At 41.0% G+C, this 18,185-nt stretch overlaps 1 protein-coding gene across 1 annotated transcript in view; it reads left to right on the forward strand.

Annotated features, from left to right (window-relative positions):
• Positions 1-18,185, forward strand: part of PTPRM (protein tyrosine phosphatase receptor type M) — a 763,379-nt gene that overhangs the window by 496,578 nt on the left and 248,616 nt on the right. Inside the window, exon 14 of the mRNA XM_057526667.1 lies at positions 5,884-5,958. Coding sequence (XP_057382650.1) covers positions 5,884-5,958 — 75 coding nt within the window. The remainder of the gene's footprint in view (positions 1-5,883; positions 5,959-18,185) is intronic.

Consider the following 18,185-nt stretch of genomic DNA (forward strand, 5'->3'; position numbering starts at 1 on the left):
TCCTACACCAGTGTTTCCCTGTATCTCATGGCTTTTCACCCAGCAGAACCTCTGGCCAATCGTAGTTCTGCAGCATATAAGTATCTGTCCTCCTTTTTATTAGAACTGAGTCACTGCCCAGTTGACTCTGGAAACAGCAGAATATCTGCCATCCTGTTCATGTGCAGAGTTAAATAATTATATAAACAACACACTAGTAAATATGGAAATGTGGCGTTTGCTCTTTTCACAATAGATTGAATTAGATGGTGATTTGGATCGTTTTCTTCTATCATCAGCTAGATTTAATCAATATTGTAATTTGTTTTTCAATTCACCAAAGGATGATTAGGCAATCAGATGACCTGATTGACTAAATATTTCTCCGCTCATATTTTCTGAGTCATTTGCAAACATTTACACAGCAACAAACTCTATCCAACCAAATAACCTTTTGCGGGGAAAGAGGGAAACAAATTTTAATTTTCATTGCCTCACTTTGTCATTCCTAGTCATAAAATCACAGCACAGGAGGGAACCTCAGGAGATAGTCTCCTGCTGGGTGAAAACTACACTGTTTGGTACCATTTTATTTCATGAATTTCTATATGTACAGGTTCAGCAACCTTCCTTTACAGCACCGTCCTATGTTTCATCACCTTTATAATCAGATCATTTTTTGCTTATTCATACTAAAATTGATTTTGCAATGAAGGAAGCCATTCCATCTTGACGACTTCATCAAAACAGAGAAATTGGCAGGTCTGACATTGTTACTGGTACCATATCATAAAGATGTTTGAAATTTAAAAGAGTTAAGCATCTTGACTGTTTTTGCCACTTAGTGCTGACAATATAGTGGCTTAATTGAATTTTCAGACACTAAACCACTTTCCTGAGCAGCATTTTGAATTTACAAAGATTTCAGTGTTCTCGTGAAACAATTGTTGACAAGTATCTTTATAGAGAAAGTATGGAGGTGGATTTTTTTCCACAAGGAACTAATTTGTAATTTCAAACACGGATATGTCTCTTAAAGATACATTTCATGCTAGTTATAAATTTAATGTAGTGATTATTTTAATCATATTCCAAGGGTACATTTTGATTCTAATCATCTCAAATATAAAGCCTCATAAAAAATTGGACACCAGAAAATACCTAAGGTGGGTCATTACATATCTCCATATGTTGGGGGATTGCCTGTATTTTTATGTATCCTCCTTTAATTTATATACCTAGATTCGTCATAAGTACATATGGTTAGCTATAGGCAAACTCACCCGAGACTATTCTATCTCTTGAGTTAAAAAGGCACCATACGGGACTTCCCTGGTGGCGCGGTGGTTAAGAATCCGCCTGCCAATGCAGGGGACACAGGTTCGAGCCCTGGTCTGGGAAGATCCCACATGCCGCGGAGCAACTAAGCCCGTGTACCCCAGCTACTGAGCCTGCACTCTAGAGCCCGTGAGCCACAACTACTGAGCCTGCAATCCACAACTACCAAAACCCGCGTGCCTAGAGCCCATGCTCTGCAACAAGAGAAGCCACCACAATGAGAAGCCCGCGCACCGCAACGAAGAGCAGCCCCCACTCGCCACAACTAGAGAAAGCCCGCACGCAGCAATGAAGACCCAATGCAGCCAAAAATAAAATAAATAAATTTATAACAATTAACTAAATAAATAAATTAAATTGTAAAAAAAAAAAAAAAGAAAGACACCATACGATGACAATATACTTGATGTTTTGGGGTTACCCTCCCAACAGGATTCTTTTTAATCTTTATGGTGGAGTACATAGAATGGCTTTTAGTTATTTTTAGATTCTCCTAATTTTTATTTTGATTTTTAATCACATTCACATTTTTATAGTTGAATTCTGTTTAACACCACTTGATCCAGCTGTGTCTTAGCAATCCTTGTATATGTTTTCCTTAACTTTCACATACCTTATGGCTGCCTATGGTAACTAGTAGGGTGGAAACTCTTTTCTGCTAGTTTTGGAAGAATTTGTTAATGATCAATTCTAAAGAATTTGTTGATGATCAATTCTAAACTGACAGGAAACTTTTACTTTCACTTAAAAGTAAAAATCCGTCTTGTTAGTAAATTAGATTTCTTGTATTAAATGAGATATAGTCATTCTAATTGATATAATAATTAGTTTAAACTGTTTACTTTGCATTAATCTCCCATAAAATAATTTTTTCCATGACATGATGCCAGCTATGTTTCTCCTTGACAACATAGCCATTTGGGAGCTTTCTTGTTATACATTTATTTTAAAAAAAAATATTTGAGGACACACATAGATCAAAAGTGAGGGGATGGAAAAAGATATTTCATGCAAACGGAAATGACAATAAACCAGGGGTCACAATACTCATATCAGACAAAACAGGCTCTAAAACAAAGGCCATAAAGAAAGATAAAGAAGGACACTGCATAATGATAAAAGGATCAGTACAAGAAGAGGATATTACACTTGTCAACATACATGTACCCAGTATAGGAGCACCCAAATACATAAAACAAATACTAACAGACATAGATGGAGAAATTGGTGGGAATACATGATAGTAGGAGACTTTAACACCCTGCTCACATCAATGGACAGATCTTCTGGACAGAAAATCAGTAAGGCAACAGAGATCCTAAATGATACAATAGAACAGTTAGAGTTAATTGATATTTTCAGGACATTACATCCAAAAAAAACCAGAATACACATTCTTTTCAAGTGCACATGGAACATTCTCTAGGATTGACCACATACAAGGGCACAAAACAAGCCTCAACAAATTTAAGAGGATAAAAAAAATTTACGTGCCTATTATGTTAGGCATAGTGTAATCTGTAAAACTTCCAAACATAGATACATAAATATATCACTTTTTAAATTTTGAGGATTTCGAGTTCATAAAAGTTTTGAGGTTTTTGTTTGTTTCTTTGTTTTTAGTGTATGGGGGGAGGGGTGTCATATGTATTAACTTATTCCTCTCCTTGCTATGATTTGACTAGCAGCAGTATAGCTAGAAATCAAGACAAAAACTGCATGAAAACTACATGTTAAATTATTTTCAAAAGTATTATAGTAGTTAGATATAAACCTTAAAGAAAAAGAAAACAAAACCGTTATTCTAATGTCATATTTTAAGGTGAATTTTCTGTGTGAAAATGCTCCACTGTTTTTAAGTGTAGTCTTTTATTTAACTTACATTTTTATGGCAATGTGCTTTGCTGGGAGACCTTCAGGAAACTTTGAAGGATTTCTATTGTTCTGATACAATTTCTAACTATATTCAGAAATGTGAATGTTTCTCTTTTTAATCACTAGGCTCTTTGAGAAGTTTCTCTACACTGTTTTTCTGTTCATTGTTTTGTTCAAAGAAATGCCATCCTTTCTAGGCCACAGTGCTACAGAATGAAAGTACACTGATAAAAAGAACTGAAAAGAATGTCGAGATGTAAAGCTAATTAAGATTCCTTTTAATTACTCATATTCAACACACAAGCAAACAAATTATATAGTAAGGCCGCTCATATATGCTAATCTGCTATCATTTAGCTATGGGTTTAGAAATAGAAACGTAAATATGATACGCATTTGCCGCTCTGCATTTTGTAGAGAAAATATTTCCTTTTCTCTACTTGAAAGTCTCCATACTGTATGTCATGAGTGCATTAAGGCCCCCGAGAAGTTCCTAAGGAAAGGAAACCTGTTTAACTTTGTTCAGCCCTACAGTTTCTAAATTTATTTGACCCAATCTCATTTTTCAAGGAGCCCTAGAGTCATATAAAACCCAGTTTGGTAAATACTGGGTCTTCAAATTCCAGAAGATACCACCACCTGTAACTGAAATGGCAGGTTAGGAGCCGATACACCGGGTGTGATGTTTACTCTCCCGTGTGCACCTTTGTACCTAAAGGAGACCCTAAGCTTATCAGCACCAGACGCCATCTTTAAAGCCTAGGAATTTAGCGATACTCTCTTTCATAATGCATTCTTTTGATATTTTAAGACATAGTGCAGCAAGTTGTTCTGTAAAGGGCAGATGGTAAGTATCGTAGGCTTCCTGACCCACACTGTCTCCATCAGAGCCCCTCAGCCCTGCCTTTGCTGTGGAAGGGCAGCCGTCATCATGGGTGAACATGACTCTTTGCCAATAAAACTTTATTTGCAAAAGCAGGCAATGGGCCAGCTGACCCCTATTTTACAGTAATTTGTAACAAAATCAAGTTTTTTCCTTGTAACCAAGAATAATTGTCACAAAGGAACACTTTACAAGGCAGAACATAGAGATCAGATAGAAACCCTTCCTGATCCCTGTCATGGACTTTTCCATTTGAGTTTTGAGCCTCAGTTTGTAACTTGTCTTCCTTTGAGTTGTGAATACAGGGCTGCCTGACATAGCTCTTTTCAAATATCTTTTTCATATTGTTTACCAATTTCAGTATCGGATAGATGTTCTATTTTTATAGAAACAATGTAATTTTTCTCAGACGTAGAGTAGGTCAAATTTTCCTGTAAGTAATGGAAAACTGCACAGGAATGTTGGTTGAACAACAGTATCTATGACCAAGCAAGTGTTCTGTGCATAAACTTGGAATTGGTACCAACTTTATCACGAGTCTTAGAAATAACATTTTACTGTTTACAGTTTATTATGCAATTTTGCATACTGTGTCATACCAAGAAAATTATCTTTGTGATATCTTGGGAGCTCTCCATTCTCTGTCCAAACTGTTAGTTTATTCATCTCACTGAGCAAAACTAAAAAGTTTTCATTAGTAACACGTGAAAGATGATGATACCACTTTTAAACTCAGTTGCCTCTGTTGTCTGGCTACAAGGAGCAACTCTGTTTGAACAGTGCAAAGGGATATTTCAAACTATTATGTACCAGCAGTTTTGGGTTTAATTGTCTGCAGATGGTAGATGATCTATTTTCCTTACTTGCTGCCACATTTCTGATAGCACCCAGGCTGTTCCATGTAAATTAGTCATCTTTCATGTAAGCATGTCCTTAATTTTCCAATATTTTTTCTTTGCATCATTTTCCAGCTATATCATGTTAGAACTGACGTTTTAATTTTCTCTCTTTTTTTTTTTCAATATCTGTGTGTCATGAATGTTAACCATTTAAACTCAACTGCTGAGCTCTTCAGGCAAACCAAGAAACCCGCCTGGTCGGCTTCAAGAATCTTAATCATTTCTCTGGTCACATGTTAACCATGACAACTATAGCAAAGGCAAAGATTAGTCTCTTTTTTTTAACTGATGTTTTGAGATGCGTTTTTTTTCATTCCCTGAATGTGACAAAATAAAATTCCTAAATGGAAATTCTCTACAGGAAATTTAGTTATCAGAGAAATTTCTCTACATAAAAATGTTTTTAGTGAAGGAAGATAATATTCTTCACAAAGGTGATTTTAGCAAGAAGAGAAAATATTGTGACTTAAGCAGAAGAATTTTAAATAACCTATTACATGTTGAAAGCTTCAAGTTTGGCTCATCAGAATTAGCAATGAATCTTTCTACCCCCTTCTCAGGAGCAGTTGAAAACACTATTCCATCTAGATCCTTATTTAGAACGAATGTTTTTGGTTTTTGCTTTTTTTTTTCCCCCTTTAGTCAATCTATCCACAATCTCAGCCCAAGCTTGCAACTGTGTCATGGTTAGAAATCCAAGTGCCTGATGAAAGCCTGTTTAAGGGACACGAACTCAGAAAATTCAACGGCTCGCTGCGGTTGTTTTCCTTTTTCCTTCTCTTTTTGTTGTTGCTGGAAGAAAGTTGAGATGATGTGATATGCGGATGGAGATTCTCCTTGCTAGCCTAGCTTCAGTCTGGCTTTTTCTTCCCTCATGCATGCTGACCTGGGAATCTTCCTTTGCCATAGCTGCGATAATCGTGACTCAGCTTACGACACCTCACATTCGCATCGCCCCTGCTGCAGGCGACGACCAGCTGACAGGTCAGACCTTCAAGTATAGATGAGTCATCTTGCCCATTTCCTCCTCATTTTTCTCAGCTTCGTTTCCCCTCTACATTTCCTCCTTCGCTTTAAGGCTTGTTGACAATGTCTCCGACTCTCGGTACAGACCTGTGCCCGCGTTAAATTAAGTGGTGTGCTCGGCCTCTTCTGTGTGCACATGTATACCCCTGCATTCAGCACAGCCCCGCTGCATGATCCCATTGTCTGTGTGTCTGTCGGTCTGTTCCTTTCTAGCCTAATGTTATACAGAATGAAATTTGCTGGATTTGCAATGACAATGCCATCAAAGAGGATTTCAATCAAAACACGTAAAGATGTTTTCCCAGTTATCCAAATTAATCCAGAAAGGCGTCGAGATCTGAGTGTGAGAGGTTTATTTTCACCTTGTAGGGTCTAGTTTGCACACGCATTTAGCGATCCACAGGCTGATCTGCCAGTGTTGTCAAGTGAAGCCACCCAAAGATGTTTGGGGTGACGCTGTTCAAACAGCTTTTCAAGTTCCTACAACTGGAGCAGAGCAGATTGCATTCCTTATAGATCCTTGTTTCAAAGCACACTGTTTATAGCAAGCAGAGGCACATCTGCAAGTCAAATGCACTGAATAATTTAGGGAAGTTTTTAAAAAATTGAATGGCTTTGAGTCGTGGAATTGAGCTATGTGCCTCTTTATACCAAGAGAAGTTAGCTTGTCCATTTGAACTGCCTCTAAAGGTATATGGACAAATGTATAAACTTATATAGGAAAAGAATCCAATACATTACTGCATATCAAAGGTGAGTGGTTAGAGAATGCCAGAAGACCAGCTTTGGTCCTGCAAGAGAAGCAAGCCATTGTCAAGGTTTCTACCACAGTCACAGGAGCAGGACTCAAGTTCTGCTTTCAGAGGCATCACCAATATGGTAGTTTGTTGCATGAGTTATAGGCATGAGGAAGCCAAGTAAGAAACATGCAACTGCATTCCATAGAATTTCCACTCCTGCAACTGTTTTGTGTGTATGAGATTAAGGCATATACCCTAACATTTAAGAAAAAAAAGTAAAGCTTAACTCATAGTAAGAATTCATGAATGTTTATGTTGTTCCGTGAGCTTATTATTTTGGAATATAAAGCAGCTGAGACTCAGGAAAATTATAGACTGCTTTTTCTAAGGTAAAGAACTGTAGGATAATTTTACTTCTTTCTCAGCTGGAATTCCATACACATTTTCAGCCCTCTGTTTCAGGGCCTAAAAGCTATAAACTTATTACTAACAGTTCTGCCTTTGCTTTCAAGTTTCTTTTAAGCATATTTCTTTTACTGGTTGAAGTTCGGTTGTTGCAGACACTCTCTTATCCTGAACTTCTGATGTGTTCCTCCCAACAGTTGAAGTACTTAAGGGATCGTGTCTTTCTTACATAAGTCCTCTCCTCTAAAACCTTTACGTCTCAGGCCTGGCCCATGCACTCTGCGTAGGGTCTGTGTCCACCTTGAAGGTAATCTGGGATCTTCAGCAAGTCTGACCCCTGCCCCATTACATCTGAGCTGGTACCAGTCTTGTCAGCAAACATTAAAAATAGGTTGGCCTCACTCTCATAAAGTGAGTACTTGTAGGGAATATAGTTAAATAGCCCCTTTTGAGACTTTCCCCATAACCCACTGCCTTCAAATTCAGCACGTGGTTTACTAGGAATAAAGTAAGAGAAACTTCTGAATATAGTGTTCCCTCTAAAACTCCCATGATTAAGAAGACACCTCATAAATCAGCCTCCTTCCCAAAGCTTTCAGATCCATTGTACCTTGTTATTTTGTAACTAGTCTGCGGAGGACGCATACATAGCTGAAGTATGTGGCAGCTGTCTTCTAAGGGCTGCAGGTGATCACCATCATTTACTTTGGTTTATTAGGGATGAAAATGATGGAGTGTTAGAATAAGCCTCAAAAGCCAGTACAAAACTACTCTTGTCCTTTTTTTCAGTATTTCCTGCTGCTGTTAGTGATGGTTACTCTTACCCAGATAAATTCAAGCTCAAGTAATATTTCTTTTGTATTTTCTATTTGCATCAGCCATCCACTTGGATAGCAGTAACACTGTCTTTTTAAAATAGATTTATTCCTGAGTTGTACTGCAAGCATGAGACTTCATTCATTCAATCGCTGATTGACATTTAGCACCTTCTGATTGAGCACTGATTGAGCACCTTCTGTGTGCCAGGTCAAGGGCTACTAGCTCTCATAAATATGTTTACTTTGTGTGGTTGCCCAGACTCTTGGCATCAGACATATTTGCGTGAGTGACACCAAAACCTAAACGCACACATGCTCTTATGAATGAAAAATGACCATCATGCTTGTCATTTCATAGTTGAGAAGAGACAACAGCTTTGTAACAATGGGGGGAAAGGACGGGTATTTCAAAATCTTTCTCTTCCTGTCGAGTTGCTTAGAAAATGGTCAGTGGGACAGTTCTGAACATTTCACATCTGTGACCCATTGTTTACTAGATCAACACAGGCCCTTCCGGAAGCCCAACACAGGCCCTTCTGGAAGCCAACAGGAAATCACGAGGGATGCATTTTGAATGCCTAGCAATTTTCTGGTCCGTTTTGTTTTAATTGTGCTGATATCTTGCCCCTACAAATGCTATTGGAAGCTGTACTTAGAGGAAACTTTGATAAGACAGTGAGTTCTCCGCAGCCTAGATCCTGTTGTCCCAGAATGTAATCCATGCTGGTTCGGTTCACCTCGGTGTAGATGGGACCCCCCTCCCTTCTGTAACAGAGAACGCAAGCACCCGGTGACCTGACTCCCAGCACCTGGACCGTGTCAGACACAGCAAAAGTGCCCATAAATGTTGGCTAATTTAATTCACTGAATGAATGGATCTCAGATGCAGGATGCTGGTATATTTGATAAGCAGGCCTGTCATCACACTGGGGCTGTTTCTTAAACTTTTTTGTCCTCAGTCAACAGTAGGAATACATCACCACCCAACATACACACATACACATACACAGATGTTTAACTGAAGCAAAAGATTTAGAAACTGTCCTACCAATGCTACTCCCTGAATAAGCTGCATTCCGACCTGTTCTATTCTGTTCTATCTTATTCTATTTCATTTTTTTAAATTTAGGTGCTACCTACTAAATCGATTTCATTTCCCACTAATGGGTTGTAACCCACAGTTTTAAAAAACAATTTACTAAACCACTATAGTTAGGGGATTATGAAAGGGAACAGAATATATAATTGAATTAATGGTCCAGTCTTACCTCAAAATTCCTACTCTAAAGAGAGCACACAGAAAATTCTAGAAACTGGAAATGCTTCTTTCTACTTCATTCCCTCAGTTTCGTTATTAATTGTCTATAATATAGAACTGCTTTGGGAAGAAAATTAAAAGCTGTACATGCTAGAAATTTTAAGATTTTTTTACTTCACTTTATAAATACCTCTAGGCTGTTTATTTTATATTGATATTTCTGTTTATGATTTAAAACCCCAGCCAGCTCTGAGATGCTGTGGAGAATGGTTTCCTGCAACAAGTACTTTTTATCATCTGTTTTGGTTAAGACATACATCTAAAATGATAAGATCTGTATTGTAGAGTATTTATAAACAAGGTGACTTCTGGGATTCAAGTACAAATCAGATACATCAGAGCATGTAGAATTACTTGCTAGATATAATTAGTACTAAAAAAAATAGAGAACTAGCCAACACTTATTCCCACATAAAGTTTGAAGTTTTGAAAAAGATATGTGTAGGAGATGTGTGTGTCGATAAAGATAAACACAGCCCGACATCAGCTAAAGTGGCGAAAACAGATTTTATTCAGTAACTGCTGACTTGTAAGGGTCGAGCTGCGCTCCAGTCTGATTTGCTGAGAGGTGACTGGGCCTTTACAGGAAGGATGAGGGGGTGGGAAAGGGGTGATGGGGGCTCAGTAGGGTCAGGGAAGTGAAACATTGGTCCATGTGACACCATCTGGTTTGCCAACTGGCGCTTATGGAATAAGTCAGGTCCTCCCGTCCACAGAGGCTGGGAGCCGGGGCCCTGTCTTCAGGTGTCGCTGGGACCAACATCCGTTCTCTGGGCAGCCTTGAGTTTCTCTGGGGGCCTGGGGTCCCCTAGGGATGCAGCCTTGAGCTGTTAGAAATTATGTCCGTCTTTGTTCAAGTCTCTGTGGGCCCAGGTGGGGGCCTGGTGGAGAGGAGGGCTCAGAGGAGCCTGACTGGGGTTTGGTCCCGGAGAGAATCCTGTCACTTCTCCCTCCTTCCCGTGTGAGCAGCAGGGGCTCATTGGAATGGTGGCATCTGGCAAAGGAAGCGAGGACGTGTGACCAGCTTCTCCTGGGCATCGTCCTCAGGACACAAATGTTCTGTTGTGTCAAAGGGGCTCAGAAGAGCCCACCTAGAGTTTGGTCACAGCGAGAATCTTTGTCAGTATATCGGCAAAGCTCTCACTATATAAACCCCAAGGAATTTCTCTTTCGCCCCAACGTGGCTCTTAAAGCAAACAGAGATTTTTTATTTATTTTTTTAATGTAACATATAACACACGGAAGTCAGTGAACTAGGTCTCCACTGAGGAAGGAAGTGGCCCCATTGTTTACGGACAACCTTCTGTTTGAGAGACCCCACTGCATCCCTTCACTGACTCCTGCAGAAACCCCACAGCCTGCGCTCTCGGCTCCTGTTCGCGTCCTTCCAAGTATCACTGGAGAAACTGCAGAAACAGGCAGACATTCTTGAGGTCTGCACCTTGGCCGCAGTGACGTCCCCTGCCCAAGCGGTGACAGAGGCTACATCCACCCCACCGGCCACTGCAGGGCTTGTTCTGCCTGAGAAGGTCTCCTCGTCCCTCAGATTATCCAGCCAGGACCCTGAATTTGGGGTATTTTCTCTCTTTGACTTTTGAATCCATCTAGAAGTTACCACTGAGAGGGCCTGAAGTGTTTCCAGGGCAGAGGTCCAGCTTCTTCCCAGAGAAACAACCAGTTAGGCTGGTCTCATCATTAAATAAGCAACTACTTTCCCACAGGAATGAAAGGCCATGTCGTCAAGTATTCAGTTATCACATGTAGATTGTGCGAAGGGCCTCTTTGTCTCTTCCTAGTGTTATCATCACCTTTTGATGACACTGGCTTTTAAGACATTTTCGGATGAAACTAGAATTCTCTCCTTTTCTCTGTCAGAAATCCCCCAGCCCTCATCCTTCTCTGTCTACTTACCAGCCCTCCCAGCAGCCCAGAAGCCCTAGAATGACCGGCTTCCCTCCCCTCCCTGACCCCCTCCTCCCTCTGCCTCTGTCCACACCAGTCCCCGCTGTTGTCCTTCAGACACACCAGCCAAGCTCCCACCTTCAAGCTCTCACTCCAGCTTCCCCTGCTTGGGAACATTCCTCCCCAGGTCCCCGCTTGCCTGACCCCCTCACCCCCACAGCCTTTGCTCAAACCCCACCTTCTCAGGGAGGTCTGCCTTGAACACTTGGCCTTCCTAAGGGCGCAGCCCCCCGATGCCTCTCTCCCTGTGTCTCCCCGACACAGTCCGTTCCCTTCCACTACCACGTCCTTGTTCTTTACAGGACTTATCACCTCTGTGCCTATTTGTTCTGTTTCTACCGTCTTTGTCCCCCTCCTGGAACAGAAGCTCCCTGAGGGCAGGAATCTGTCTGCCGAGCTCTGATAAATCCTAGATATCAAGAAGGTCCAGTGCCCACAAGGCAGCCAGATCCCAAAAATGCCACTGAGATTCTCTTTGGAATCTTATTAAACGTATGCGTCATCATCACTGTGGGAAATACGATAGATTCCTCCATTTATTCAGATCTTGTCGTAAGACTTTTAATACAATTCTGGAGGTTTTTTTTAATATGTAAGTCATTTTTGTCTAGTCTCCCCCCAAAAGATATTCCAAGTTCAGCCACATCTCACCTTCCCACGGTCACCACCCCCCCACCCACCCAGGCATTTGACGGGTCCCCGACTCGCTCCCACGACTCGCTACTCCTTCATTGTCCATGCCGCAGCCGACCTGACGTGTGAAATCGAAGCCTGGCCCCGTCACTCCTCTTCAGAATCCATCGAAGAGCTTCCTGTGGCATGCAGAATAAATTCCGAGCTTGGCACCACAGTGCAAGGGCTGCACCCTCCGGCCCGGCCTCACAGATCCTCATCTCACATCCCTCACTCTCAGCGCCCATCTTCCTTCTGTTCCTCCAGATCACCAAGCTGATCCTGCGCCGGCTGTTTGCACTTGCTCTGTCCCCCGCCTTCCCATCACCAGCTGCTCCTCAGCACCAAGGTTCAGCACAAGTGTCGCTTCCTCGGGAGACCTCCCTAGACCATGGTCCCCGAAGTCCACGGCCCCGTGGCCCCCTGGCCACCGGCCAGCCCGTCACTCTGCCTCTCTTGGAAGTTCCCTCATGACTCTATATCTCCCTCCTAGGATGTGATGGGAGCAGGGCTTTGTCTGTCTCTCCTATTCTACCAGAGGTGTTCAAAATTATTTACTGAGTGACTGCACAGTTGATGCTTTTCCTAGTTAAATTTATTCCTAGGTATTTTGTAGCTTTCCTCACTATGATAGGTAAATTTTGAACAAATTTTGAATGAAGGTGAGAATCTTTTGACATTGGTTTATTTTGCCTACTTTTGACGGATTTTATGTTAATTGCCAAATATGTCTCTTGTTTATAGTATATATTTCTAATTCAGTCGACCTTTCCGTTGCAAATAAAATAGACGCATGGTTTTGCGACCCATTTACAAAAGCACAGTTTTAATCAGCTGTTTCTTTTGGCCAGAGCCATAGAAAAGTTTCCTTTTCACTGAATTGTTTAGAGAGATGCCCACCCACTCACAACAACGTTATCTGTTTTACTCCCAGTCCCAGACTGCGTCTGTCCACTTCTCCACCTCCGCCTGTCAGACCCAGCCAGTGGGTCCTTGGTGCTGTTTGTGAGCAGTAATCTGGGGCAGGGTAAATGCAGAGAGGCAGTGTTTGTCCTTCTGTGGACCCAAGGTTCTCTGTAAGATGAAGACATAACTAAAAGCAGGTCTTAGCCACATTGTGTAGCTCCAAGGACTGGCTACAGCGTGAAGGTGGTAGGATTATTCACTGACCTGTAGCTCAGTCAGTGGCAGGAACAGCACGTGCAAAGGCCCCACGGTGGGAAGTAGCTTGAGCAAGAATGAAGGATTGGAAAACGGCCACCGTGGCTGGACAGATGCGTGAGCACTCAGGTTGTACAGGTGAAAGGAGGTTGACTGTGACCCTGTAAATTACAGTAAGGGCTTTGATCAAGAACAGTAGGAAGCACTGAGATGTTTGCAAGAGGGGCAGACAGGTTCACGTCTGCACTAGACACCCCAGCCGCACTGGAAACATTGGAGGAGAGGTGAAAGAGGCCAAGAGACTGAAATAAAACTCTAAGAAATGGAAGATGGTCCGCCAGCCTGGAGGAAAAGAACAGAGTGAGTGCATACAAATAGAAGAGCTAAATGCCAGGGAGTTGATACAGTCTGAGTCCCTGCCCTGGGTTATTGATCATCTACAATCAGCATGAAAGAGCACATGATAGGAAACTAAAGGGACAGGTTCCAACACATCTTAGCAACACATTGAGTACCTTGGAGATGGGATGGTTTCATTCAGCCTCTTGCCTGAGATCAACACTGCATTTATTTTGAGCGCTATTTACCGGGGTGTGCATGTGAATCAAAACTGGCAAAGAACATAAAGGATAATAAAACTCAGCAATACTGCTTGAATATATGCGCACTGAGATAAGTCTCACCACTTTTAGCTGCGGACAGTTATATTTTGCCCTTTCAAGAATTCAGTCATCCATCGACAGATGAATGGATAAAGAAGATGTGGCACATATATACAATGGAATATTACTCAGCCATAAAAAGAAACGAAATTGAGTTATTTGTAGTGAGATGGATGGACTTAGAGTCTGTCATACAGAATGAAGTAAGTCGGAAAGGAAAACAAATACCATATGCTAACAGAGATATATGGAATCTAAAAAGAAAAAAAAAGTGGTTCTGAAGAACCTAGGGGCAGGACAGGAATAAAGATGCAGACATAGAGAATGGACTTGAGGATACCGGAAGGGGGAAGGGTAAGCTGGGACGAAGTGAGAGAGTGGCATGGACATATATACACTACCAAATGTAAAATAGATAGCTAGTGGGAAGCAGCCACATAGCACAGGGAGATCAGCTCGGTGCTTTGTGACCACCTAGAGGGGTGGGATAGGAAGGGTGGGCGGGAGACGCAAGAGGGAGGAGATATGGGGATATATGTATATGTATAGCTGATTCACTTTGTTATAAAGCAGAAACTAACACACCATTTTAAAGCAATTATACTCCAATAAAGATGTTAAAAAAAAGAATTCAGTCATTAGGCTCATAAAGTGTTGTACTGGAGATAGTTGCTTGTGTCTACTATGAAATATGTGTGGAAATAGATGGGGTTTTTAAAAATTAATTAATTTATTTATATTTATTCTGGCTGCGCTGGCTCTTAGTTGCAGCATGCGGGATCTTTTAGTTGTGGCATTCAGCCTCTTCGTTGCTGTGTGGAAATAGTTTTATCTGCTACTCCAGGGGCCGTATTGTATGTCTCTTTATACTTTCCACAACCTGCCACTCAGAGCTGGGCAAGTGAAAGGTATTCAGAGACCAGCTCTCATTTTCCGATGGAATGAATTCACTTGTAAAAGATAAAATGGTCTTAAAGGTGTGGACTAATTTCCACACCACTTTTTAAAAATAACATCCCCCCGAGAGGAGCTCCTGACTGTCGCGCCGTCAGGACTGGGTCTCCGGGAGGTACAGAGTGTCACGTGACCAAGTGTCCCATGGGCCTCCGATGGCCAGCCTCCCATCCGGCACTTCCAGGAAGGGCGTACAGTTTAGTTCTGATAGAAATAAGTCGCAGCATTTCAGTCCCTGGAGCCCTTAGCTGTCGTGGCTGTGCTCTGCACTGCTCCACGAGCATCCACTGTCTGTACTTTAGGAGGCAAGCTTCCCTCATTCATCCTTCACATTGAAGACCTTCTCATCTCCTTGGAGAGCTTGATGGGTAATGAGGTCTGCGTTAAGAGATGAGGATTCAAGGAAGTGTAACTTCTGTCTACCATCTTTGTTAGGACCGACATAAAACAGTTCAATAAATAACCCACTTCAACAAATTTACCAGTTTCTTGAACTCTTTGTAATACGATACTTGCATAATGAAATAAGTTAACTTATAATCAGTTGGGCTCTAAACGTACTATCCTATTATTCCCCAGTCATGGAGTCATAGAGCTTCGATTGGACCTTTTGAGAGAATTTTGGGTGAAAATTAAGCAAAGAAAATGCCTCCTTTAGGCTTCCTTATCAATTAAAATGCCAAACTCTTTATTGAAGCCGATAATCAATATATTGGAAATAGTGGCTGAGTAAGACCTACCATTTTCCAACTAGTTAGGTGTCCTGGCTTTTTTCAAATGCAGTATCCTATCAGTACAGAGGATTAGCAATTCACATGCCCCGTCTTGGGCATTTCTTAGTAAAGAGGGAACAGGGTATCAGTGCTGTACATTTCAGAGGCCAACATGGGCAGTTAATGTGAGGAGAATTTGGTTGGAATTTCAGCATCTCTTATAAGGGTTGCTTGAGGATTCTAAAATTTCCTTTTCATCTAGAAGAATATAAAGTGAGGGGAAATTTTTATTCTTCCTGCAACACCAGCTGAATGCATTTTAATGGGCTATAGTGTCACGGGTAATTTATTGCCCTTTTTTGTTCTTTTATGCGTTATATTTGTCATTTTGCTATGGCAGTTTCATCCATAAAATGGCATAGTTACAAGACAATGGTGAGAGGATACAGGACTGCCAGGGAAGATTCTGTTCCTTTTTCCTTGTCATTTTTGGAAGGAAACACTGAGTCAAATGTCAAGCATTTAGTTTCAGAAATAATGTATTTTAAAAGATATATATTACCCTGAAATAGTGTTGTTTTCCATTTTTACTACATAAACTTTAGAATTTCTATGTAAAAGATTTTCAGTGTAAGAGAGCCATTTAATTTTTCAGTATCCTTTTGTGTTTTCTCTTTCTGTCAGCAGTGTGATAAAGGAAAATAAAACAATGTGTTTAACTGTCTTTCATTTGCTTAAGGCATAGAGCTTCCTGGCTTGAAAAGCATAAATTGAAATTTTATATTTTAGGAAATCTACCTTATAATTTTGTTATTAATCTAGTGCATTGTGCATATCCAAAAGGAATGCTGAAGGTAAAGTTTTGAGCTTAAAATAAACCAAAATTTGGGTAAAAGATGCAAAATACTGGGAAAAAGACAATGCCTGCAGTTTTAAAAAATAGAGATTTTGCACAAAAGATTTTATGTCACTGAGTTAAATTATTCTTGCCTTTTCTGTAAGGAATATATAGTATCAATTTTATAGTGAAATTATATTAATTCATACTTGATATCAGTTAACATGGAAAAGGCCTGGATATTTTTTTAAATATTTATTAAAGCTGAATGATAATACCTGTTTTACTAGGTGTTTTTTTTTTACCTCAGTGGCTAGCATGGAACTAGACAACATTGTAGGCATTCACTGACTATTGTCGATAGATACCAATTGTGATACTTTGGTTTTCAGCACTTTACTTGCTTTAGAAAAACGTGACTACGATTTAGAACATAAGGCATCAAGATGAATTCCAACAGCTTAATGTCTAAGAAACCAGTGAATTCCATTGAGAATTTGTAGGCAAAGGGCCATGTCTTACTGCTGTGCTTTTTTGGTTGACTTTGAACTAGTTTCTCCTATAAATAAGTATTTTTAGAATGCTGTAAAATGCTTAGTATATGTGAGAGGTTGTTGTTTTGTTTTGTTTTATAAATTTATTTATTTATTTATTTATTTTTGGCTGCATTGGGTCTTAATTGCTGCACACGGGCTTTCTCTAGTTGCGGCGAGTGGGGGCTACTCTTTGTTGCGGTGCACGGGCTTCTCATCGCAGTGGCTTCTCTTGTTGTGGAGCACGGGCTCTAGGCGCACGGGCTTCAGTAGTTGTGGCTCATGGGCTTCTAAAGCGTAGGCTCAGTAATTGTGGCACATGGGCTTAGTTGCTCTTCAACATGTGGGATCTTCCCGGACCAGGGCTTGAACCTGTGTCCCCTGCATTGGCAGGCGGATTCTTAACCACTGTGCCACCAGGGAAGTCCCTGTGAGAGGTTTTTAAAGTGTTTATGGGTGTGAGCCAGTGTACTGAGTCAGAATGGAAAAGAAGTCAGAACTTCCTCCAGCATCTTAACAGGGCAACATGTTGAGGAAGCAAATCAAGAAAACTTCCAGGATAGATCTAGCATAGACAAAACTCTTTTCTGGAGAAAGAATTCTTATTTTAAATACTCTACTGACCTTATACGAGAATCAAGGGAAAGGTCCAGGACCAGAACAGAAAGTTGAAAAAGCACAGTCCTTTCAACCCAGGTGCCTCATCTTATTTGCCCTTTTGACAATATCAGTGTCAAAACTTGTTCATCAGTGTCTCCAGAGGGCTGACGGGGAGGCCCAAAGTCTTTAAAAAGATTGACTTCTGAAGTTCTAGCATGTTCAAATCCCGCCCCCCCCACAGGCACACGCAGGCACATATGTACTGCTTTTAGAGTTGTCATTGTTTTCATGTGAGAGAATCTTGGGTTTGGCTTTGAATGTCTGATTCGTTCTCAGGCCATGGTTTTTCTAGCTTAGGGACCATATATTCTTAATCAAATAACCTGTCTCTCTCTCTGGAAAGGTTGCCCCAGGGGGAAGGGGGAAAGAGGGGTCGCTCTCCTTTGTGGAACTGTAGCCCTTGTCTAGCTGCCTTCCCATCTCATATGCTTGTCAGACTGGAATCCAGGGCTTCCAGAAGGGAGTATCACTTTCCTTGGTGGTAAATAATTTAAAACATTATTTGCATTAAAAATCAGTATATCACAGAGCAAAAGGCAACATTTACATGCTGCATTCAAAAAAATAGAGCTACGGACTTAAAAGAAATTTGAAGCCAGTGGTGGGCCACTCAGGATAAAGCCCAGATTCAAGCTTCTTCCTGTTCTCTCCCGCCTGCCTTACAGGGACATATGATGGGAAAGTGCAAGAGTCGCAGCTACCCTTGACCGGCTCAGAGGGAACAGTGAAGGCCCTCGGGTTTAGACTCC

Source organism: Balaenoptera acutorostrata, chromosome 13, assembly GCF_949987535.1.
Source record: "Balaenoptera acutorostrata chromosome 13, mBalAcu1.1, whole genome shotgun sequence".
Classification (NCBI taxonomy): Eukaryota; Metazoa; Chordata; class Mammalia; order Artiodactyla; family Balaenopteridae; genus Balaenoptera; species Balaenoptera acutorostrata.